At 46.1% G+C, this 24,335-nt stretch overlaps 1 protein-coding gene and 1 long non-coding RNA gene across 13 annotated transcripts; one reads left to right on the plus strand and one right to left on the minus strand.

The window, feature by feature from the left end:
- Positions 1–7,021: 7,021 nt before the first annotated feature.
- On the minus strand, positions 7,022–18,897 carry Atp5mc2 (ATP synthase membrane subunit c locus 2). 12 transcript variants are annotated; one of them, XM_052749158.1, is made up of 5 exons: positions 18,576–18,897; positions 14,170–14,238; positions 11,459–11,536; positions 10,193–10,386; positions 7,022–7,296 (listed from the first exon to the last, which is right to left on the minus strand). In XM_052749158.1, the coding sequence occupies exons 2-5, from the start codon at positions 14,206–14,208 to the stop codon at positions 7,182–7,184; spliced, it is 426 nt and encodes a 141-aa protein (XP_052605118.1). In that variant the 5' UTR covers positions 14,209–14,238; positions 18,576–18,897; the 3' UTR covers positions 7,022–7,181. The 12 variants fall into 12 exon arrangements, with proteins under 12 accessions (XP_052605118.1, XP_052605120.1, XP_052605115.1 ...); XM_052749160.1 differs by lacking the exon at positions 18,576–18,897 and adding an exon at positions 18,085–18,203 and having other exon boundaries at positions 11,459–11,531; XM_052749155.1 differs by lacking the exon at positions 18,576–18,897 and adding an exon at positions 18,085–18,203.
- On the plus strand, positions 18,529–19,028 carry LOC128117176 (uncharacterized). The gene is made up of 2 exons (XR_008220723.1): positions 18,529–18,641; positions 18,891–19,028. It is a non-coding gene; the product is annotated as an uncharacterized LOC128117176 (long non-coding RNA).
- The last annotated feature ends 5,307 nt before the right edge of the window (positions 19,029–24,335 follow it).

Raw genomic sequence — 24,335 nt, forward strand, 5'->3', positions numbered from 1 at the left:
TCTTTAGTCTGCAGCATATTACTAACTAGATCTGGGAGGGCAGATGTCTCTCCCACATCCCCTAAACAAAAGCAAGAAGGGGAAAGAGGAGTGCTCCAGTCTAATTTTAGTATTGGCAGAGAATCCTGGTGTTAAGTTACTCTTGGTAAATTGGTAACTAAGAAACAGCAGAGAGAGAGAATTTACAGTCTAGCTTTCCAACAAGTCATTTTAAAACCTAAATTTGTGCTGGGGCTGTAGCTCAGTGGTAGGACATATGCTTAGCATGGGATGCCCTGGGTTCAAGCTCCAGAACAAAAAATTAAAACAAAGCAAAATGAAAAACAGATTTAAGAAAAAAGTACTAATTTCACTTATTTCTGTGGTATCACGGGGAGGCAGATGCAACCTCATTTTACTAGGAAAGGAACACACAGCACATAAAGTTAACCAAAGCTCAGTGAGTAACCTGAACCCAGGATTCTGGAACTTTCTATCCAGACTATTCCACAGGGTCAAGCTATTTTCTGAAAATAGCGTGAGTCTTTTATGGTTTTAGTTTTCTGCATTTCTGGGGACTGAACCCAGGACCTAGTTCATGCTATATAAGCGTTCTGCTACTAGAGAACATCCCCTAGCCCTTGAGTCTTTTATCCTGAGTAAACTTCCTCGGCTGTAAACTTTCTCCCTCCCTCAAATCCCTATTGACTGTTCCCCTGTTGCTAAGGGAGCCAGGGCTAGCTGTTTGTTCCTTTGCAGCTATGTTTTGGAAACTTGAAGTTCCTGCTCCAGGTGTTGGAGATGTGGATAGAGAAGCCATAGGGAGTGTAGAGGGGCCACAGGTTGGCCTAACTCAGAAACCATCCCTTCACAGTATACAACACCTCACTCCAGCCAACCCCCTGCCTCCACCCCGCCCCCACCCCACCTCAGCAAGATGTGCAGAGTGACTGCTGTAAACGCAGCTTTGCAGTTCCTGGAAGGCCATAATCCACGAAGGTTAAAAATATCTATCACAGGGTCAGAACTGTGCCAGCTGAACTGAGCCTGTGTGGCAAAACGGATCCAGGAGCAGGAAAAATGTACCTGTTTGCAAGATAGCAGCAGGGACAGCAGTTTAAGAAAAGTTTTCACTGAGAAGCCTCAGAAACTACCCAGATTTCTCTTCCTTGCCTCCAATGACAACCGAGAGGCAGAGTTGTATAACGCAAAGACAGGCGTGTGCCATCAAGCCTAGACAAGTCTTGATTCTTGAACACCAAAGAAAAAGTACCTATGTCACACAAATGAAAAGGCTCTGAAGCATGCATGCCCCTCTGGGTTAAATGTCATTTCTGTTTGGCTTTCCTGAGCTCCATCAGATTCGATGAAGTTGGACGGACGGCAGCTTGCTGTCTGGGCTGGGCCCTTCTCTGGAGATTCTGAGAAGCAGGAATTTGATTGACGTGTTGACAGAGTCTCTTCTTGAAGTCGTGAAATGAGTTCTCTGCTTCTTCCATCTGCTAGTTAGGATGTCAGTCTAAGCAGAGACTACTTTCTGTCTTTGCAAATGACTCTCTCTAGCTACAAAGCAGCAACAGTCCATTAAATCTGTTCTCAAATCTCATTTCCTCTAACGCTCACAATATGAGAAAGCTCTCTGCTGCTGATGCCATTGGATGTGGCCCATCCAGTCTCCAGGGAGTGTCGGGTCTTACAGCAGGGCATATCTTAAGGAGTTGTTATTTATTTTGAGGTACTGGAGACTGGAACAAGGGGCCCTACATTACACACGCTGTATACTTATTCCACCTCAGAGCTCCATTTCTGAAGCAGGGTCATACTGTATACCCTAGGCAGACCTCAAACTCAAGATCCTTCCATTTCAGCCTCCCAGTGTGTGCCAGGACGCCTGGCTTAGCTCTTTTTAAAGGTTCATTTAGAAGAATTTTGCTTAGGGCCCACAAGATGACTCAGTGGTTAACCGAACACCTTTGATCCCCAGAACCCATGAGAAACAGCTGGATTCAGGAAGATGGCTCAGGGATAAAGACGCTTGCTGCCAAACAAACTTGATGACCTAAATTCCATTCTAAGGCATCACATGGTAGAAGGAGAGAACCGACCCCTTCAAGTTGTCCTCTGACTTCCACATTGGTACTATGGTACACACTTCTTCCTCACCACCGCATTAAAAAAACAAACAAACTAGTAGTAGCATGCATCTGTAATCCCAGCTCTTCTACAGCCTGGAAGCTTGAGGGCCAACCAGACTGGAGTGCAGCAGACAGAGCAGAAAAACAAAAGATATGCTGCCTCAACAAGGCGGAGGGAGAGAACCGACTCCACATGCGTGCTACAACAGCGCCTAAGTGCACATCCACACCATAAAAAATGTAAAATTTCTGCCTACCAAAGCAGTTATTCAAAAGATGAGAGAAGCAGGACAGCGGTGGCGCACGCCTTTAATCCCAGCACTCAGGAGGCAGAGGCAGGCAGAAGAGCGCTGTGCGTTCTGGCCAGCCTGGTCTACAAAGTGAGTTCCAGGACAGGCAGGGCTGTTGCACCGAGAAACCTGTCTCGAAAAACAAAACAACAACAACAACAACAAAAAGAAATGGCAAAAGCCATTTAGAATCCTAGGCATGAGGCAGGACTTGTTTGGTCTTAGTATTCTAAAATGAGTTAGAGATGCTTCATTCCCATTTCTTCCTTTCCCACAGGGATCATTCTCTCTCTTTGCCATTTCTTTTGTGGCCACTAGATCACAATGTACTAATATCCACAGTGTTTTGAAGTAAATGTTCAAAAAAATAAGGAAATTTTAAGGAATGCCTGGAAACTAAAAGGTTTTCTCAGACTTTAGTTTTCTCATACCAAATGGTGAGAATACCAGGTAAACGGACCAGTGATGTGTACTCAGAACACAGATTGGGAAAAGGCAAGGTATTTTGAGATATGGCTCAATAAAAAGTTTTATTGCTCAAAACTTGGAGGACTACAGTGAAATTCCCTAACCACAGCTGTTCTTTCCTCTTGCAGAATTCAACTAGAATGTTCTTCCTCTCAGCTCCCTGACGGAAGGCCACACACAGCTGCCCTAGCTTCCTAGCTATCAACTCAAGCTAAATCACAAGTGGTGTTAGTTGGTAGTTTTCTCATGCTGCCTACCTTGACAGGGTCTTACACTAATAAAGCCATTCTGAGAGGGGTTGGGTAGGGCTCCTCCTTACTGCTATGTAGCATTTGGATGGTTTATTACTTTCTCTCTCTTTCTCTTTCTTTCTTTTTCAAGACAGGTTTCTCTGTGTAGTCCTTGCTGTCCTGGAACTCACTCTGTAGACCGTGCTGACCTCAAACTCAGGGATCTGCTGGTCTCTGCCTACTGAGTGCTGGGATTAAAGGCATGCATCACCACAACCCAGCTTAACATTTAGGTGAGTTTCAAAGGGCATCATTTACTTCCAATTAGGAGGGCATAAAACTATGATCCTCCTCCCCTGGTGCTGAGGAAACACAACTGACTCTTGGAAAAAACAAGGCTTTAAGAACAGAAAAGCAGGTCTCTGCCTACAGCATCTCTGGGTTCACTCCAGAAGCTTTTTTGGCCAGATTAAAAATTCCCTTCCTTATGCCAACCAAAAGGGAAAACTGCTAGAAAATGGCTTAAATAGACGGAGGCCTGTGAAGAATGAGAAAACAAATTAAAATCAACATATATTGTATTTTGACAATGATGTCCTTTCTGAATACTCTGAGTATCTTTATATGTCCTTGCATAATTTCCCAGATGAGAACGGCTACTCCTGTCTACAGATGGGAAAAACAGAGTCCTGGAAAGTTACTGGTTAGAAATGGTTAAGTGTTGCAGAAAAATCGGAGTTTCTGAAGCTTCTTGATTTCAAATCATGGGCGATTTTAAAAACCAGGCCAAGCAGAAACCAAGGTTGGAAAGATCTTCAGAAAATCTGCTATTAAATGTTTCTCTACTAAGCACAACATGCCTTCACCCCAAGTTGTTGGCAAATTGGGGCGCAGATCAGTATCTCTTGGGGCCTCAGCTGAGAGGACCCCGTTGCCTTGACTCCTCCTGAATAAATCTGCTTCCAGGCGTCTTACAGAACCTTCGAAAAGCACGCATGGGCCACAAAGCTTTGCTCTCTCCAAATGGTCAGCTCAGCTCAGTTCCAGGATCAAGAAGGGAAAAAACCATATACTCAACGACCCCAAAGGGAAGGTAGGACAGGAGCTCCTCCCACCAGGGTTCTAGTTCCAGTGACCAGAGCAAAGGGAGGGCTCTTGCTCACTTCTAAATATGCAGATACTACCAGTCAACTTTTGGTTGGAGACAAAAGTCAGGTCCTATAGTGGTTTGAAAGAAAATGCCCCCCCCCCAAATGGCACTATTAGGAGGTGTGGCCTTGTTGAAGTAGGTGTGGTCTTGTTGGAGGAAGTGTGTCACTGTGGAGGCAGGCTTTGAGGTCTCATGTATGTTTAAACTATGCCCAGTGAGTCAGTCCACTTCCTGTTGCCTGAAAATCAAGATGTAGGACTCTCAGCTCCAACTCCAGCACTATGCCTGTATGCATGCCACCATGTTTCTCTGCCGTGGTGATAATGATCTAAACCTCTGAAACTCTAATCCATCCAATTAAATGTTTTCTTTTATAAGAGTTGCCAAGGGCTGGGTGGTGGTGGCGGCGGCGCCGCCGCCGCCGCACGGCGCACGCCTTTAATCCCAGTACTAGGGAGGAAGAGGCAGGCGGATCTCTGTGAGTTCGAGGCCAGCCTGGGCAACAGAGCGAGATCCAGGACAGGCTCCTGCTGTGGGATGGTCTGTATGTCAAGTGTGTTGCTGATTGGTCAATAAATAAATCACTGATCGGCCAGTGGCTAGGCAGGAAGTATAGGCAGGACAAGGAGGAGAATAAAGCTGGGAAGTGGAAGGCTGAGTCAGAGAGACACTGCCAGCCGCCATGATGACAAACAGCATGTAAAGATGCCGGTAAGCCATGAGCCATGTGGCAAGGTATAGATTTATAGAAATGGATTAATTTAAGCTGTAAGAACAGTTAGCAAGAAGCCTGCCACGGCCATACAGTTTGTAACCAATATAAGTCTCTGTGTTTACTTGGTCGGGTCTGAGCGGCTGTGGGAGAGAGATTTGTCCTGACTGTGGGCCAGGCAGGAAAACTCTAGCTACAGGCTCCAAAGCTACACAGAGAAACCCTGTCTCGAAAAAAACAAAACAAACAAACAAACAAAAAAAGAGTTGCCAAGGTCATGGTGTCTCGTCACAGCAATAGAAACCCTAAGACAGGTCCATAGCCCAGAAAATAGTCACCTGCAGTGTAGTACTCTGGAACCAATCCTGGGATAGATTGCCCTCAACTCTTGAACACAGTATCAAAGTCAAGGATGATGGGAAAGGATCTGCTGGTAGCCTTTTTGAGTACACTTGTATGTTCAAGCATGTAGAGGCCAGAAGACAACATCAAGGACTGCCCACCTTAGTTTCTGATACAGGTCTTATGTAGCTCAGGCTAACCTCAAACTCCCCACATAGCTGAAGATGGCCTTGAACTTCTGATTTTCCTACCTCAACCTTCTGAGTGCTGGGATTATGGACCTACAATACCATGCCTGGCTTTCTGCTTGTAGGGTTTAAACCAGACTAAAAAGTAAAAGCATTGTGGTCAACTAGGTTAGCATTCCTATTAAAAAATTACTTGTGTTGCATGAGCACATATGTAAGGTAAGAGTCCACATGCACACAAATCCACAACTTAGCACATACAAGTATTATAAAGGGGATGTGTGTGTTCTATAGCCCCTTATAGCGGTTCATGCTCATCTGACTAAGGGTAGATGGATAACAGGAAACAACTTCATAGAGAAGGGAGCATTCAAGCCAAGTCTTTCATAACACAGCAAGTTTGAAAAAGAGGAAATTGTGCAAAGATCCAAAAAAGCAGAGATGAGCAGAGCAAGGGCAAGGTGTGGGAAGGCCAGGAAGACATTTTAAAGCACACTTGAGTCTAGTTCAGGGCTAGCTTGGGCAATGTGGCAAGACCCACCATTGCAAAAAACTAAAACTAAAAAAAAAAAAGAGGATGGGGATGGTAGCTCACACCCACAGTCCCAGCACTCATAAGGCAGAAGTAGGACTATTATGAGTTTAAGACTAGCCTAATCTACAAAGAGTTTCAGGCCAGTGGGGTATGTGATGTGTATGAATTTTGAATTGGTTTTTGAACTGGTAAATGACAAAATTGGTCCTGTCCTGAAAGGAAGATCTACATGGTAGTCAGTATAAGTAAATGTTGGAAGAAACTGGAAGCAGGCCACCAGTTAAGAGGCTTTACACCAGGTAGGTGACAAGGAGTGCCTGAGCCAGGACTGTGGCACTGACAGGTAATGAACCCTCTAGTGATCATTTTAAGCACTGACCCCAATCCTCCAAAGTGAGAAGAAGGTTGTATCATGTGATAATTATTGAAAAGTGTACTAGTCTTTTTCTTTTTGGGCCACCAACCAGCTCCCAAATCATGATACAGAGACTTATTATTAGTTTTGAATGCTTGGCCTAGCTTAGGCTCCTTTCTGGCTAGCTCTTTTAACTTGTTTCTCTTTTACACAGTTAAAGTAATATTCGGTAGCATAAACAAATATAACAAATCTTTGCCTAGTTAAAATAATATTCCACAACAGAAAAGCACAGCTATTTTGAACAGAACTTTCCTAAAACAAAGAATTAAAGAATGAACCCAAGGACTGGAGAGATGGCTCAGCAATTAAGATCACTGGCTGCTCTTCCAGAGATCAATTCCCAGCACACACATGGTGGTTCACAAGTCTGTAACTGTAATCTCATGGGATCTCATGCCCTCTTCTGGTGTGCAGATGCACACACAGACAAAACACCCATGCACGTAAAATACATAAATAAATCTTAAAAGAACGAGCCTGTCAGATCCCTGCAGAGTTTAGGCCATTACCACTGGGCCTTGTTCTCTCACCAAGGCACTCAGCCAACTGTGGAAAAGAAATACACACAGGAGACTTAAGAAACATCTTATTAATACAGTATTTATTTGTCTTCTCTCTGTCAAACCCTGAGCCAAGCACTTTCCCCAGACTTCCTGGGGAGGTACAGGAAAAGGAACACACAGGGCAGACGGGACATGAAAGAGCTATGGGAGGTGGAAGTGGAGACAGCTGCTTCACATGGCGAAGAGGATGAGAAAGGCCACCATTAGGCAGAAGAGCCCCATGGCCTCTGAGAGGGCAAAGCCCAGAATCGCGTAGGAGAAGAGCTGTTGCTTCAGAGAAGGGTTCCTGGGGAAAGAGGAGAGAAGTCTGAATTTGTAGTCTACACAAGGAAAAGGCCAAACATCTAAGGTGGACTCTCAGAGAATTCACTTCGAGTTTATGTTATAATAAGGTCCATCTAAGAGACCCCACTGTACCCATCTTCTCCCACTAAGGTTTCAACAGGGGTAAACAAGGTAGAGGTAGACAATCTAAGATGCTCTTATAGGCCCATGTGCAAATATTACCTTCCCAATGGATCTCTCCTACCATCACAGTAACTTAAAACCATAGGCCTGGCTACTTAACATTCAGGGCCAGAAGAGGAAGGAGGGATACTCAAAGCGACAGTCTTTCTCAAGTATCAGAACTCTAACAGGACACAGAAAGCAAAACTGCAGATGTGGGGGCTGGAGAGATGGCTCAGAGGTGAAAAGCACTGGCTGCTCATCCAAAGGTCCTGAGTTCAATTCCCAGCAACCACATGATGGCTCACAACCACCTATAATGAGATCTGGTGCCCTCTTCTGGCCTGCAGGAATATATGCAGACAGAATACTATATATATAATAAATCTTAAAAAAAACAAAACAAAACAAAAAAAAAAAACTGCAGATGGGCTGTGGCTCACACACTCAGGGTCCCAGGACTCTATGGGCATAACACTGTTCCAGAAAGCAGGTATGAATCAAAACAGAACAGCATCCTAACTTTGAAAGTCAACATAAACTTTTAGCAGAATTGTGGACACAAAGTATATCAAGCTTGTTTAAAGCAGATTCTGAAGGGAAAAAAAAAAAACAAAACAAAACCTTATTTCCCCAGACATTAGTATAACTTGCTGGCCTCTAGAGGATTAATTTAGCTCTTCAGTGACTTGTCCACAGGTAGTGGAGACCAAACAGTCCCAGGTGCTCGGGACCAGGAGGGTTGGAAACAGAGGCCACTGTCCCAGGAGCAACAGAGGGAACTCCCAGAGATGGGGGAAAACATCAGTGAAGCTGCCTGAGCTCTAGCCCAGGGATGGCCAGAAGGTTTTCACCTTAGGCTTTTTGGACCACAGAGTCTGTTGTCTTAAATTTATTTGTTCTAGAGTGCAGACATAACTATGCAGACGGTGGAGCACACTGTAAGAACACAGAAAACTTCTTGCTTCTGTGAAAATACTTCTAAAGAATGTAGAAACTAGGTGGTAGTCCCATGTGTAATCCCACCACCAGGAAAGCAGGGGTTCGAGGCACCCAGGCCTATACAGTTAAGATACTGTCTCAAAAAATCAACAACAAAGTAAAAATCATTTTTAACTTAATCACAGAAAACCAGGCTGGGGTCCAAATACAGCCCTCAGGCTTAGACTTGCCAGCCCCTGCTCTGCACTACAGTGACGGGCATGTGCTGTATCTGCACTGTTAACTAAGGTTTCGTCCAGCTTCTAAGCACTAGAAATTGCAAGACAAAGGAACTGAAAACCTCAATTTTATGTTAAGACAGGGTCTCATATAGCCTAGGCTGGCCTGAACTCACCATGTAGCCCAGGCTAACCTGGAACTGATGAGTATTCTGCCTCTGTCTCATAACTGTTCGCATTATAGGTCTGTGTCATCATACCCAGCTTGTATTTTTATTTAAAAAAAAAAAATGTTAAAACAGTGTGTGTCTGTACACGCCTTTAATGTTAGCACTCGGGAGGCAGAGGCAGGCAGAGCTCTGTCCATTCCAGGCCAGCTAGGGTGACATAATGAGGAAAAAAATTAAGTATTTATTTAGGCATGGGTGTGCATGCATGTGTGCCACCTCATGCATGTGGAGGTCAGAGAACACCTTGTAGAAGCTGCTCACTCCTTCACCATGTTGTCAGGTGCCTACACCCACTAAGACATCTTACTGGCCCCAACTTTTTTTCCTTTAGTTTTTCAAGAAAGTGTTTCTCTGTGTTATCTCTGGCATCCTGGAATTAGCTGTATAGACCAGGATAACCTCAAACTCAGAGTCACTTGCCTCTGCCTCCTGGGATTAAAGGAGTGCACCACGAGGCCCAGCTTAGGTTATATATTTTTTTTATTAATTTATTTTTATTTTATTGGTACTTTGCCTGTATGCGTATCTGTGTGAGGGTGTAGGAGCCTGGAGTTATAGACAGTTGTGAGCTGTCATGGATGCTGGGAATTGAACCCCGGTCCTCTGGAAAAGCAGTCAGTGCTCTTAACTGCTAAGCCATCTCTCCAGCCCTTAGCTTGCAATTTTTTTTGTTTGTTTTTTTTTTTAAAGATTTATTTATTTATTATGTATACAGTGTTCTGTCTGCATATACACCTGCAGGTCAGAAGAGGGCGCCAGATCTCATTATGGATGGTTGTGAGCCACCATGTGGTTGCTGGGAATTGAACTCATGACCTCTGGAAGAACAGCCAGTGCTCTTAACCTCTGAGCCATCTCTCCAGCCCCTAGCTTGCATTTTTAATTAATTAAAATTTGAGGCTGGGTAGTAGTGGGGCATGCCTTTAATCCCAGCACTTGGGAGGCAGAGCCAGGCAGATCTCCGTGAGTTTGAGGCCAGCCTGGTCTACAGAGCGAGATCTAGAACAGGCACCAAAGCTACACAGAGAAACCCTGTCTCAAAAAACAAACAATTTTGAAAAAAGCCAAGCATGGTTGTATGCCTTTGATCCCACCACTCAAGAGGTAGAAGAAGCAGGTAGATCCTTGTGAGTTCGAGTCAGCCTGGTCTACACAGTAAGTTCCAGGCTAGCCAGGGCTACTTAATGAGGCTCTCTCTCAAAAAAGAAAAACAAACAAAAATCACAGAAATTTAAGTAAAAAATAACAACACACAGCTAGTGGCCTCTGTATATATAGGACATGCAGTTCTATCCCTGACCTCTGGAACATACAGCAGAACCAACAGAGGCCCAGGTAATCTTACCTGGCATACCCAATGATGAGGCTCCCAAAAACAGTCCCAATGCCAGCCCCCGACCCAGCCACCCCAACTGTGGCGGCCCCAGCCCCAATGAACTTGGCGGCTGTGTCGATGTCCCGGGAAATGACGCTGGTTTGGAAGCTGCGGCTAGGGATGACTGAGGTCAGAGGGTGAGGGATTGCCAAACTGCTGGGGCCCTGTGAAGAGGAGGCAGACAGAAGGCAGGGTTTTTGTTATCAATCTACTGTTTTGCTTTGGAAACATTTGTACTATTTCAAACTGCTGGGCCATCTAATCTGATGTTCCTCCCTCAATATAACATGATTTAATTCCTTGGAAACCTCCTAAAATGCTGGCAAAAGAACTCTTTTTTTTTTTTTGGTTTTTCGAGGCAGGGTTTCTCTGTAGCTTTGCGCCTTTCCTGGGACTCACTTGGTAGCCCAGGCTGGCCTCGAACTCACAGAGATCCGCCTGCCTCTGCCTCCCAAGTACTGGGATTAAAGGCGTGCGCCACCACCGCCCGGCTTTTTTTTTTTTTTTTGGTTTTTCGAGACAGGGTTTCTCTGTGTAGCTTTGCGCCTTTCCTGGAACTCACTTGGTAGCTCAGGCTGGCCTCGAACTCACAGAGATCCGCCTGGCTCTGCCTCCCGAGTGCTGGGATTAAAGGCGTGCGCCACCACCGCCCGGCTTTTTTTTTTTTTTTTTTTTTTTAAAGATTTATTTATTATGTATACAGTGTTCTGCCTGTATGTGTCCCTGCACTCCAGAAGAGGGCACCAGGTCTTACTATAGATGGTTGTGAACCACCATGTGGTTGCTAGGAATTGAACTCAGGTCCTCTAGAAGAGCAGCCAGTGCTCTTAACCACTGAGCCATCTCTCCAGCCCCCAAAAGAACTTTTTTAAATGTAAGAGATGGAGTTCAAATGCCTTCATGATTCAGGTATGGTCTACAAGTGTTAAGTGTGAGACATGAGCCTGTCCTTGACCCCCAACATCTGGACAGCAGACTAGGCCAAGTAAATAAATGGACCAGGATTCTATGCAAGAGCAACAAGTGCTCTTAACTGCTGAGCCAGCGCTTCCGCCCAGGCTGGGTAACGGAAATTAACAGTGGCAATTCCAAACATACAGAGCTTCAATTGCCATCCATCTCTACCTAAAGAATTTCAGTCTGTGGTGATTGTCCTCAGCACTCCCCCTACTGGTTCTGGGAGGCAACCCTCTTTACCCCTTACCAGCAAACCACAGTCCCAACTCCTCAAGGTACCTCATCTGTCCATGTCTGTGGTCGGGTCAACTGCACTGCAGACAGTGGGCGACTCAGCAGCTGAGAGGTGCTCCTGATCTAGTGGAATGACACGGGCAGGAAGGTCAAGGAAAGCTGTGGAGTGACTTTCAGAACCATGCCAAGTCACTGCACACAGCAGGACATTCTCTGATGCTCTTTCCATTCTTTCAAAACTTAGTCAGAACCTTGAATCATTCTTTTAACAAATTTCGTTCGTTTAAGAGACATGAAGAAGGCTGGGTGGTGGTGGCGGCGGCGGCACACGCCTTTGATCCCAGCACTTGGGAGGCAGAGCCAGGCGGATCTCTGTGAGTTCGAGGCCAGCCTGGTCTACAGAGCGAGATCCAAGACAGGCACCAAAACTACACAGAGAAACCCTGTCTTGAAAAACAAAACAAAAGACAGGCAGACACCTCGAATCCCAGCACTCAGGAAGCAGAGGAAGGCAGACCTCTACAAGTTCCTGGCCAGTCAGGGCGACATAGTGAGACTATCTCAAAACAATAGCAACAACAAAATAATAGAGGGACTGGAGAGATACTGCAGTGGTTAAGAACATCTGTAAAGACCTGGTTTCAATTCCCAGTACCCATGTGGTGTCTCACAATCATCCACAACTTCAGTTCCAGAGGATCCAACACCCTCTTCTGACCTCCTTGGGCACAAGGCACACATGTGGTACACATATCATACATGCAGGTAAAAAAAACATAAAATAATTTTCTACAAAAAAAAATCTTTAAAAACCCCAAAAGAAACAAAAATCTTGCTACACTGCCCGAGCTGGTCTTTGAAGTCCCAGGCTCAGCAACCCTACTGCTTTAGCATCTCTAGTCCTGGGACTTCACGCATGCAGCACCATTCCTGACTGCAGCAAGTTCTGAATTCAGGAGCCACGCCATCCTCTCTATAGGTTCTACTTTACGGAAAGACAGTGTCGGGCTGGAGAGACGGCTCAGCTGTTAAAGGCTGGGCTCACAACCACAAATATAAGGAAAGACAGTGTCCTCCCTTGTAGGAGTCCATAGGAGGCCACAACTGCTGTATTCTTTTACCCTCTTGAGAATCAGAAGCAATCTGTGCCCCAGAAGCATCTACTTCACTCAACAAGGAAGATATTTCCTGGTAATAACCAGTTCATAAGAAGAAAGCCAAGGATTAGGATAGTCTTCCCTGAACATATATACCCTTCTCTGGAAATGAACATGAAGAACCATGTTCAAAATTCACCGTATGCAGCAGGGCAGTGGTGGTGCACACCTTTAATCCCTGCACTTGGGAGGCAGAGGCAGGTGGATCTCTACGAGTTTGAGGCCAGCCTGGTCTACAAAGTGAGTTCCAGGACAGCCATGGCTGTTACATAGAGAAACACTGTTTAAAACAATTAACAACAATAAATTCACCTCCTCCTGGTAACCTTTTCTGACCAGCCCCAAGACAGTGTCTCCAAGATACATGATAGCTAACAGCCAGGCCTTTACAGACAGAATTAAGAGGCATACATACTTTTTCTTTTGACAGGATCTCACTGCAGCCCCAGATGATCTTAAATTTGTGCCAACTAGTGTTCCTGCTTCATACTCCCAGGTTCTAGATTACAGACATGTACCACTATGTCTGATTTTTTTTTTCTTTTCTTTTTTGTACTAGGGACTGAACCCTGGGCTTTGTACAGGTTAGGCAAGCATTCTCCACTGAGCTATATCCTTAGCCTTCTAACGTTAACTTTCTTTTGTATGTATTAGTGTTTTGTCTACTTGTATGTATGTATACCTGTGGGTGCCTGGTACTCAGAGGCCAGAAGACACTGGATCCCCGAAACTGGAATTATGATGTTGTGAGTTGCCACATGGATGCCAGGAACCAAACCCACGTGTTTTTGCAAGAGCAACAGTGCTCATAACTGCTGAGCCACGTTAAGCCCCAAATGCTAACTTTCTACCAGGGATGCAATGAGGATTAAGTCACTTCAAGGTTCTCAGCCTGTTTCTTCACCTGTCAAATGGGAACAATCTCTCAGGGCTCTGAGGAATAAATGGTAAATGTACAAACTGGTAAACAGTGTTAGGCACACTTTAGTAATTGGCACTTACTAAGAGCATCACACCTTTTCACTTATAGATGAACGAACTGCCTCCACTGTCTTACTAGTTTTAAATTTCTTACATCCTGCTGCTTCTAGGCCCAACACCTTTCCAGAGTGTATTTGAGCTTCTTTCCCAGACTTTTATCCCCAGAATAAAGTCCTACCAAGGCTCACTCAAGATAAGGGCCCATACACAGTGTACACTCTGTCCGAGCTATGTAACACAGTTTGTTTACCATGTCCCACTAGGTTCGAATATCACAAACACACAGTGAAATTACATGACCTAGATGAAAATTAACTGGCCTCCAGAGAATATGGGCCAGGGGAATGCCTAGCAAACATTCACTCCTGCCAGCAACCATAGCAAAAGGTCTTCTCTTCCAGAGACTCACCTTCCTCAACCCATCTGTAAAGAACAAGGTCTAACAGGCATGTCCAACCTATGGCTGGCCACAGGCTGCAGACGCCTCAGGGTAGCTATGAAGGCAGCTGATACATTTACATATGACAATGTCATGTCCCCATATCAAAAGGTTGGTACTCTCCAACACGAAGAAGCAAGGTGCCCTCCTTTTAAGATCCTTCCGTAAAATGTACTCACCAAGGAGCGAGTGGAGATGAACTTGGAGCAGGCATACATTTTCAGGGGTGAGGGGCCAAGGCAGGAGAGCTAGAAATAAGAAGCAGCATTATAAACACACTGAACTTCATCCTTATACCTAAGAAGGAGCTCTAGGAAGCTTAATTAGCTCAAAGAACAGAATGATGGGTTTCAGGCCATCACTACAGGTGATGTCAGAATCTGGAAATGAAGTGACTTTCTCATGGCCTGGACAAGCAGTCCATGCTTTAAGAACCACCATCCAAGCCAGGTGGTAGTGGTGGCGCATGCCTTTAATCTCAGCATTCAGGGGGCAGAAGAAGGCAGATCTCTGAGTTAGAGGCCAGTCTGGCCTACAGAGTAAGTTCCAGGATAGCCGGAGCTATGTAGAGAAACCATTTCAACACTCCCCTGCTTACACCCCCCCAAAAAGAACCACCATCCATTCCCACAGCCTGATGATTTGGGCTTGTCAAAATAATTTTCCCAGTGTCCTTTGCTTATGTTTCCCCCCAACCACCCCCACTCCTTCTAGGTTCAAATTCATCTCTTCCTGGTCTCAGTGTCTGGGCCTAGAAAAGACTGGAGTTCTAGCAGTGTGTGGTGGGTCTAACACCTGTAATTCCAGCGCTCGGGAGGCATGGACAAGACTTTCAAATGTTTGAGGACAGCCTGGGCTACAGAGTAACATCTTAGGCATACTAACCTAGGGCTGGCTATTAATTCCAGCCCCTAAAAACTAGAATCCCATACCTTTGGGAGAATTCTAGAAGACAAAGGCACTGGAAGTTTTCCAACAATCTTTTTATTGATTATCTGAAGGCTCTGACTGCTTAAAATACTTCTATATTAACAAGATGCAGCCAATCAATGAGGAACACTGGCATTACTCTATGAGCATCAACTATAAACTCATTTCACCACTCCATTAAGGGGTATTAAATTTTGCACCCTCAAGATCCAAAGAAAGAATAGGTGAGTTAAAGATATAGGACAATGTTTTTCCCCAAACGAAGTAAGAAGCCCACTTGAACCAGAATTACCGGAGAGGTGGTATATATATTAAAAATGCATGTCACTGGGCCAGCAAGACGGCTCAGAGGGTAAAAGCACTTGCCCTGTCAAACCTGACAAGTGTGATTCCTGGAGTACACGTGGAAGAAGGTACTTCTAAGAGCCGCCTTCGATCGCCACAAGTGCACCACAGTGCACGCTCACACACAACGAAACAGTTTAAGACTTTTTAGATTTGTAGGTATGAGTGATTTGCCTGAACGCATGTATGTGCACCACATGTATGCTTAGTGCCCAAGAAGATCAGATGAAGGGCCTAGACTCCCCAGAACTGTGGGCCTCTGGAAGAACAACAGATGCTCTTAACTGTAGAACCATCTCCCCAGCCCCTAAAAACAATTTAAAAAAAAAGTGTATTCTTGGCTCCCCCTTAGATCTCTGGTACCAATGTTTTAAACAAGTTTTCCGATCATCGTTCTATTTAAGGTATACAATGGCGTGGTCTCAACAACATTGAAGGGGCGTCAGTGGCAAAGCAAGGACTGTAACTCTGTAATTTCACGTTTGGGGAGGGCACACTGGAGGGAGAACTCAGAACCTGAGTGTACTAGGTAAGATAGTCTACCCCTGAGCTACATCCCCAGCTCTTTTTCTCAAGTTTCTTAAGTTTGAGTATTCCACAAACTGAGATACTCAGTCAAAGTATAGAGAGGCCTGTTAAACACTACTCCCTTAAGTAAACTGGACTCAACCTGTCCAAGGGTAGGTGCACTACGTACAAATCCTGAATCATATTTGTAATGTTTATCAGTCTTGTTCTACCTAAAACTTTGCTTTTTGTTGGACATGGTGGAACACACCTGTGATCCCAGCACTCAGATCTCTATTAATCCTAGGCCAGCCTGGTGTACATAGGGAATTCCAGGCTAGCTACATAGTGCGACCCTGTAACAAATAAAAAAATTTGCCTTTTGCTTTTATGCAACCTAAACCCAAATTTACTGCCCAACTATTCAGGTTCTATTGAGTCAAAACACGAGTCTTCTTTAAAGCTTTTAGAATACAGGGAAGCTTGAGCTGGGGTGATGGCTCAGTTGATATCGTCTGCCACACTAGACTGCACGTTCAAAGCAGGGGTTAGTTCATATCAATGAGCCCCAGAGCTGGGTGTACATAAACAGGTAGATACCTGGAGCTCATTGGCTTGCAGTCCAGCTGAGTTGAAGAGCTTCAAGATGTCCTGTCTCAAGAAGTGGAGTGGAAATGCCTCTCTATATTGACTTCTCAGCGTGCACACATGCTTACACACACTTGGATAAGGGAGTCTGCAGTTAGGCCTGGTGGTGCACGCATGTTATCCTGGCACTGGGGAGGCCAACGTGGGCTATTTATATAGACAGTCTTCAAGACACCAAAATAAGCCTGGCAGTGGTGGCGCGTGCCTTTAATCCCAGTACTCGGGAGGCAGAGGCAGGGGGATCTCTGTGAATTAGAGGCTAGACTGGTCTACAGATCAAGTTCCAGGGAAGGTTCCAAAGCTATACAGAGAAATGTTATCTTGGAAAAATAAAATTAAATAAAAGGGAAGACTTTTTTTAAAACAAACAAACAAAAACAGTAAAGCCTTAATGTTATTTGCTCCACTCACAACCTTTCAGCAAATACCACTACATGCTATCCCTTACAAAATGTAGCTCTGGCAGTACTCTAGTTACTGTCCAGCCCACTGCCTGCTTGCAGGGTACTCCATAAACTATTCTTTAAAAAAGAGAGAGAAAAGAGCTCTAAGGGGATTAAATTTGACAGTTTACAAATCAACATATGTAAATAGTATCATCTATTGCTGGCATGCACTAAACCCAAGAGTATCTTCAATTGGTGAGCCCTTCCAGTGGTCACCTAACCTGGGCAAGCCCACACTTGGGCAAAGAAATTCTCCACAATCACGACCTTTCAGTTAGAAGGGTAGCCACCTAACTATTCCATACTTTAAACCTTTCTGTCTTACTGGCAAAATCTGAGCGTCATGTGACAGGAAACCTGGCAGGTAGAAACTCTTAAAGGCGCGGACCTCTCCCACCTTCTGGACGGAATGCCTAACAGAAACCTCCATTTCTAACCCAGCATTATGATTTTATCACTAGCATGTCAGGGCTTTCATTAGAGGCAGGTACTGGGTAACAGCCAGTTTCTAAGGAAACAGGCCCCTCTTCTGCCCTGGCTTTCCCAAGTCCGTCCACCGGGCCCTTCTGCCTGCTCTGTTCCTTTCTACCACGTTCAGTTTACTCCAGACTGAAAGTCTGGAGGTGATGGGAGCTTTGAACGATGAACTGGCTTGGCTGCGCCGAGAACCGCAAGTTCTGAGGTTCAAAGTCTGCAGGTTTCTGAAGACGGAGGCTACTTTGATTTCAGGATGACAGAAGGGAGCCGAGAGAGGAGGGGAGACGGTGGGGTTGTGCCAGCGGTGAAAAGGCGTGAGGGTGAGCAAGGCACACCCGCAGAGCCCGGCTCGCGCCCGGCTCGCACACGCGCGCCCGGGATCTGCCGTCCGCCGGCCGCAGGGCCCCCAACCCCCGGGAGACACCCAAGATGGCGCCAGGCCCGTGCGGTTAGAGGTCACGGACACGGGGAAGGGGCCGCTCCCGGGACGGGCGCGCCGGCGGCTGCGCGGGTGCGAGGACCCGGGTGGGAGCTAGCAAGGTCCGGGCGGCCACGCGTCCCGGCGAGGGACCCTGCCGAGCGCGCCTGCGCGCCACAAAGAGGACGCGAGGCCTCAAGGCCTTACCTGCTCCCAGGGCAGAGAAGACAGAGAGGGGCGGGGGCGCGGGAAGCGCGGACAGAGAAGGCTCTACGCATGCGCAGCCGGAGCCAACGAGTTGCCCCCCCCCCCCCCCCACTCACCCACGCCGCGGATAGAGTGAACACCGCCAGCAAGAGGCCGGGTCCCGGCTCCACAGCGCCCCCTGCCAGGTTGGTGGTGCCTTCGGGACGAGCTCTCCCCCTGGCGTTCAACCCGAGAAACTACAAAAGGAGCCCGTCGTGCGCCGGAGAGCGGCCAACTCGGCCCGGAAAGCCGATCCGCAACGTGGCGGACGGTGTCGACTGCACAGCGTTTGGAGTCTTGGACTCCAGTCCCCTTCCCGAGCATGCGCGATCGCATCGGGGGGGGGGGGGGGAACAGCACCCCGAGGCTACTCGGGAATTGCTTGTAGCATACAGTAGGGATTGGGGTTCAGTGCCTAAAATTTAGCAGGGGGCCGCGGGGGGATAAAATCACGGAACTCCTGGCTTCTCGTCGTCCTGGGGACCCTGGCATCACTGGGTGGGAGATGAGAACTGGCCCGATGGACTAATAGCAACATGCCATGGCTGTTCTGCTGGCTTTAACTTACTTTCTGTTTTTCCTATCTCGTGGATGAGCACGATAAAGCCAGCATGAGCGAGTCTGAAGATAAGGGGTAAATATAGCCTGAAGCTCCCTCTTGTGATTCCCGGGGCACACTAGGGGCACCCGTGACCGCGGTAGGGGTGCGAGGTCACCCCAGGTGACCGATTTGCCTCGGCCGGGCTTGCTCGGAGGGGAGCTGGAATGGTCAGTCGTCCTGGAGGTGCTCTCCCCAAGCTCCTGCTTTCTGCCGTGCCCTTTCGCCCGTCCCTCCTCCCCCGGTGGGCCGGGGCTTCCTTAGCAGGCCTTTGTGTCCCCGCAGGAGCAGACAGGCCTAGAGGAGGGCTGCAAGGCCGACCCAGCCCCGAAGCTCAGCTGTCCGGGCAGGGGGCTTGGACGCCGCGCTAGAGAGACGGGAAGAGCTCACCAAACCCACATAAAATAAAAAAAATAAAATAAATAAATAAAAAAAAAAGAGAGCCGCGGCTGTAAATAAAGGCAAATCCGCCACCCTCTGAGGGGCCGTTTGTCCTCCCCTCCTTGGCCCCGTCCTTCCAGCCACCCCCTCCCGGCCCCCGGCCCCGCGGCGCCCCGGCCCCGAGCTCCTCCATTTAATCGGATTTGGGAGAAGGGGAGGATAAATCACGGCAGCAGCTTTACGGTCCCGGAGGAGAGGCGAGCCGCAGCCAGGCACACCCCGGCCGGCGATAAAAACCGCCGCTGAAAGCCCACGGAGCAATTTCCCGGGACCCCGAGCGACGCCATTACAGGAATGTAATTTTGCCCGGATGAGGCCCCGAGTTTAATTATCCTCGCGGAGGAATTTCAATGCGGCCAATCCATCTTGCAGGCGGGCGGCAGAGGGATTTATATGGGCCCGTTATTTCACACCGATCCTCCATCTGCATTTTTATGGCCCTGAGCTCCTGAAAGGGAGGGAACGAGTGGGGAGAAATGGAAGAAGAGGGTGGGGGGGGACTCCCCGCCTTTCCTAAACCCTCCATTTCAGCTGGATTAGGAATCTCACAGGTTCTCCTGAAGCCCCCAAATCTCCCTCCAGTGCCAGCTGTTGACCCGGGCAGGGGCGGGACCGGGATCTTTAGGAATCAACAGGTATTTTCCAAGTACTAAGTAGTGTGAGATGCTTTGTGAGAAAAGGGAGAGAGGCTAGCAAGCGCTTAGGAGTTGATCCCTCGAGGTTCCTCGGACACCCCGCCCTGCTAAAGCTGAATTCCTTTCGGCTCTCAGCTTCATACCCTAAGAGGCACAATCCACAGTTCTTAAAGCCGCCACCGCCAAATGGTGTTGCAGCTGTTGCTTGCGACAATTTAGAGAATCTCCTATATCTCTAACAAACTCTCAGAGGACGATGTATCAGAGAAGGGGCCCGTGAGGGGCTGACCCTGGCTCCTCCGAAAAGTGACTGCAGTCTGCAGTCTGATGTATCCTTACTTAGCCCCAGTGGTGGGCTTCAGACAAACCTGGGTTCCCAAATCGCATGTGACCTTGGGCAAGTTGTTTAACCCTTTTAAATCATTTTTTTCCTTTTAAAATGGAGTATAATAACAGCGTTTACCCTGCAGCCAATATTGAGATAATAATGTACAAGAAGCTTTTAGCAAAGGGCTTGGTACTCAGTAAAAGTTCAATAATCGCCATAATCATTATCGTTAGTATTACAGCTAGGATCATTGCAATTCAATTCTTCCCTGCTCCCGTGAGGCTGTTTATGGTCCTTGCACAGTATCTCCTGAAAGAGAGTCAAGTATCACAAAACTTTTTCAATCACATAAATCATGCAAAACCAGTTAGTTGACATATTGATGGGTGATCTGTGAGGAGGATGAGAATCCTGAAGCCGTCTGCAATTTGAAGCAAGAAATTAGATCATAAAAGAGCAGGGACCTGACAAAAAAGTGGATTGAGGGATGTGAGGGAGGGGTGATCCCAAAGATTAGCTGAGGGTCTAGGGGTTTTCTTAACCCTGTGGTTGGGAAGGGTCGGGCTTCACCACAGCGAGGCACCTGGGGTCCAGGAAGGAAAGGGTGTGGAGCCAGAACCATCCTTTCCAATCAGTCCGGGTCTCTTCCGACCAGGCCATGTAACAAGGTTGGCCTGATTGGCCAGTTTTCCTAATGACTTCTAGTGGCAGATTCTAACTGGTTAGCAGCCTCCCTGCACAAGAGTGACGGAGAAATGAGATTGCTCTTTCCTATCCTCGGATTGGTTAGCCACCCTCAGGGGACAGAGACTCTTTTTAATTGACTGGTAGGCTAGAAGGAGGTTTGGCGTCTCGCACATCGAAATTCCATGAGTTCTTTTCCACAAAGGTCACCAAGAAAGAATCTTGATTGGCTTGAATGTATTTGCCTTTGGCTAGGAGACACCGTAGTTTAGAGAAGAGAAATCAAAATCAAAATCGTACAGGCACGCCACTGTTAAATATGAAACCTCAGACAGAAGGATTCACAAGAAGAAACATAAAAGAGACAGAGGGAAGGAAAATAAGTGTTGTCAAGTGATGAGATGGGGAAAGGTAACATTTTGATCAAAGGATACAAAGTTTCAGTTAGAATGGAGAAATAAGTTTTAGTAATCTATTCCACTTGGTGGTGACTACATTTAATGTGTTGGATATTTCACGGCTGCTGAAATAGATTTTTAAGGTTCTCCCTCTCTCCACACACACACACACACACACACACACACACACACACACACACACACACACACACACACACACCACATTGATTGGATAATGTTTATGTTATTAACTTGCTGGATAGAATCTTTCTATAATGTATATGTAGATCAAAACATCACATTATATTCATAAATATGCACCTTTTTGTTTGTTTTTGTTTTTTTAGACTAGTCTCTATCTAGTCCTGGCTGTCCTGGAACTCACTTTGTAGATCAGGCTGGCCCCAAATTCACAGAGATCCATCTATCTCTGCCTTCTGAGTGATGGGATTAAAGGTGTGCAGCACTGTGTGCTAGGTCCCTGAGGTGTCTAATCCCATCCCAACTGCTCTTTTTGAGACAGGGTCTCTTTTAGCTGAGGTTGGCCTTGAACTCCTGATACCCCTGCTTGCACATTCCAAGTGCTGGGATTACAAGCAAAATCTAATTTGGAGATGTTATTAATTCATTGTGTGACTCTGAGAAAAACACATCTCTGACTTCAGTTTTCTCATTTGTAAAACAGAAAACCAGCAAATGATCACTCAGCTCCTTCTCATCTTTACATGTATGTTATAGAGCACAGGTTTGATTTCTCATTTACCCTTGTCAACTGTGATCTTAAATGACTAACTGACATTTATTGAACACCAACTTTGCAAGGTATTGTTCCACCTATTGTGCATGGATATTTAAAAAAATAAAATGTGCTGGGGGTGGTGGCACATGCCTTTAATCTCAGCATTTGGGAGGCAGAGGCAGGTGGATCTCTGTGAGTTGGAGGCCATTCTGGTTACAGAAGAAGTTCCAGGATAGCCAGGGCTACACAGAAAAACCTTGTCTTGAAAAGGAAGAAAAGAAAGAAAGAAAAGAGAGAGGAATAAATAAATAAAATGGAATACCTTGTCTTTATGGGTTTATAATCATTAGGAATCACTCATTCACATATAATATGTGTAGGATATGCTTATTATGTAAGAGAGTATATAGATAACAGAAGCTGAGAAAGTAGAATGAACTCCAGCCAAGATGACCAAGTGGAAATCATGATTAAAATGGGCTTTTTTTTTTTTTTTTTTTTTTGGTTTTTCGAGACAGGGTTTCTCTGTGTAGCTTTGCGCCTTTCCTGGGACTCACTTGGTAGCCCAGGCTGGCCTCGAACTCACAGAGATCCGCCTGGCTCTGCCTCCCGAGTGCTGGGATTAAAGGCGTGCGCCACCACCGCCCGGCTAAAATGGGCTTTTTGCCTTCTTTAAAAAATTATGAGCCAGGCATGATTGCCTTTTTAATCCTAGCACTCAAGAGGCAATGGCAGGTGAATTTCCATGAGTTCAAAGGCATCCAGCCTGGTTTACCTAGCAAGTTCTAGGCCAGCCAGAGTTACATAGTGAGACCTTGTCTCAAAAAATTATGAAATATAAGCCAGGCTAGGTTGCTCATGCCTGTAATCTCAGAGCTCAGAAGACTGAGACAGAAGGATTGCTGCAAGTTTAAGGCCAATCTGTGCTGTAGAGTGTGGCTTTGTCTTTATAGAATGCAAACTGTATATATTTATTTATTCAACAGATTATTTTGGCAGTACTGGAGATTGAACTGAGGGCCTCACAAATGCCAGGCAAGTTCTCTGTCCAGCACCTCAACACTAATTTTTCATAGTACCTACTATACCCCAAGTATTGTTCATGGTGTTTAGAACACAGATGTGAACAAAGCAAGACAAAAAAGAAATCTTTACCAGTGGCTGGGAATAGGCTTAGGGGTAGGGCACTTGCCCAGCATGTGTGAGGACCTGAGTTCAACTCACAGAAGCACCACCACAAAACAACAACAACAAAACAATCCTTGTCTATCCAGAGAGCTGACATTTTATACAAACTATGAGGCATAATAATAAAATGGAACAGTCACCTATAACCAATCCTTAAGCTTAAGAAAAACAAACCAAAAAACCCATCAACTTGCTGGTCCCATTGAGCGTCCTATGCTTCTCTCTCCTGTAGAGGCCCAAGTGTCCCTGCCTGAAGGCCAGAAGAGGGCACCAGATCTCTCATTGTAGATGGCTGAGAGCCACCATGTGGGTGCTGGGAATTGAACTCAGGACCTCTGGAAGAACAGCCAGTGTTCTTAACCTCTGAGCCATCTCTCCAGCCCCCTATATACAGTGTTTGTAATTTACTCTTTTCATTGCACTCTGTATTTATAAGCCTCCTCCATGTTGATGTAGTTAGTTGTACTTTATTGATTTCTTCTGTTGACTGATATTTAAATTTATTCCCTGATTTTTGCCCTTACAAATAATGTTGCTTTTAGAATTTCTGTACTGAGCCGGGCGGTGGTGGCGCACGCCTTTAATCCCAGCACTCGGGAGGCAGAGACAGGCGGATCTCTGTGAGTTCGAGGCCAGCCTGGGCTACCAAGTGAGTCCCAGGAAAGGCGCAAAGCTACACAGAGAAACCCTGTCTCGAAAAACCAAAAAAAAAAAAAAAAAAAAAAAGAATTTCTGTACGTGTCTCCTAGTGTACATGGAGAAGAGTCTTTTCAAGGTGTACAATTGTTGTGCTGGGGATGTGGCTCAGTGGTAGATAATTTTCCTGGCAGGCTTGGGACTCTGGGTTCAATCTTCAGAACTAACTGCAGATGAGTGGGGCCTTGTGGTACAGACCAGTCATTCCAGTTACTGCAAAGGCTGAGGCAGGAGGACTGAAAATTCAAGGCTTCAGGGCTGGACATGGTGGCCCACACTTTCATCTCAGCACGTGGGAGGCATAGGCAGGCGGATCTTTGAGTCTCTGAGTTGAAGGCCAGCCTGGTCTATAGAGCGAGTTCCAGGACAGCTAGGGCTACCCAGAAAAACATGTCTACCAAAAAAAAAAAAGAAACATGAAGAAAAAAGATCCTATGTGCAATTCCCTGGACCACCAAAACCAAAACAACAAAAAAGTTTTTTTTTAATTTAACTTTTCTAGCTAACCTTATTTTGTTTTTCAATATTTATATCTTTCAGAGTATAAAAGAATTTGAGTTGCTATACCATCCATGTCAACATTGGTATTTAATCAATTTATTGTGCATAAAGTGGGATTTC

This window comes from Peromyscus californicus, unplaced genomic scaffold (assembly GCF_007827085.1).
Source record: "Peromyscus californicus insignis strain IS unplaced genomic scaffold, ASM782708v3 Scaffold_20__1_contigs__length_68692818, whole genome shotgun sequence".
NCBI lineage: Eukaryota > Metazoa > Chordata > Mammalia > Rodentia > Cricetidae > Peromyscus > Peromyscus californicus.

Bases quoted from the DNA above. Each gene is read 5' to 3' on its own strand.
- Atp5mc2 (XM_052749158.1), bottom strand. From the start codon at position 14,208: ATGTATGCCTGCTCCAAGTTCATCTCCACTCGCTCCTTG. The intron at 11,537-14,169 runs GTGAGTACATTT...TCATTCCACTAG, and splicing joins TCATCTCCACTCGCTCCTTG to ATCAGGAGCACCTCTCAGCT. The intron at 10,387-11,458 runs GTACCTTGAGGA...TCCTCTTCACAG, and splicing joins CACAGACATGGACAGATGAG to GGCCCCAGCAGTTTGGCAAT.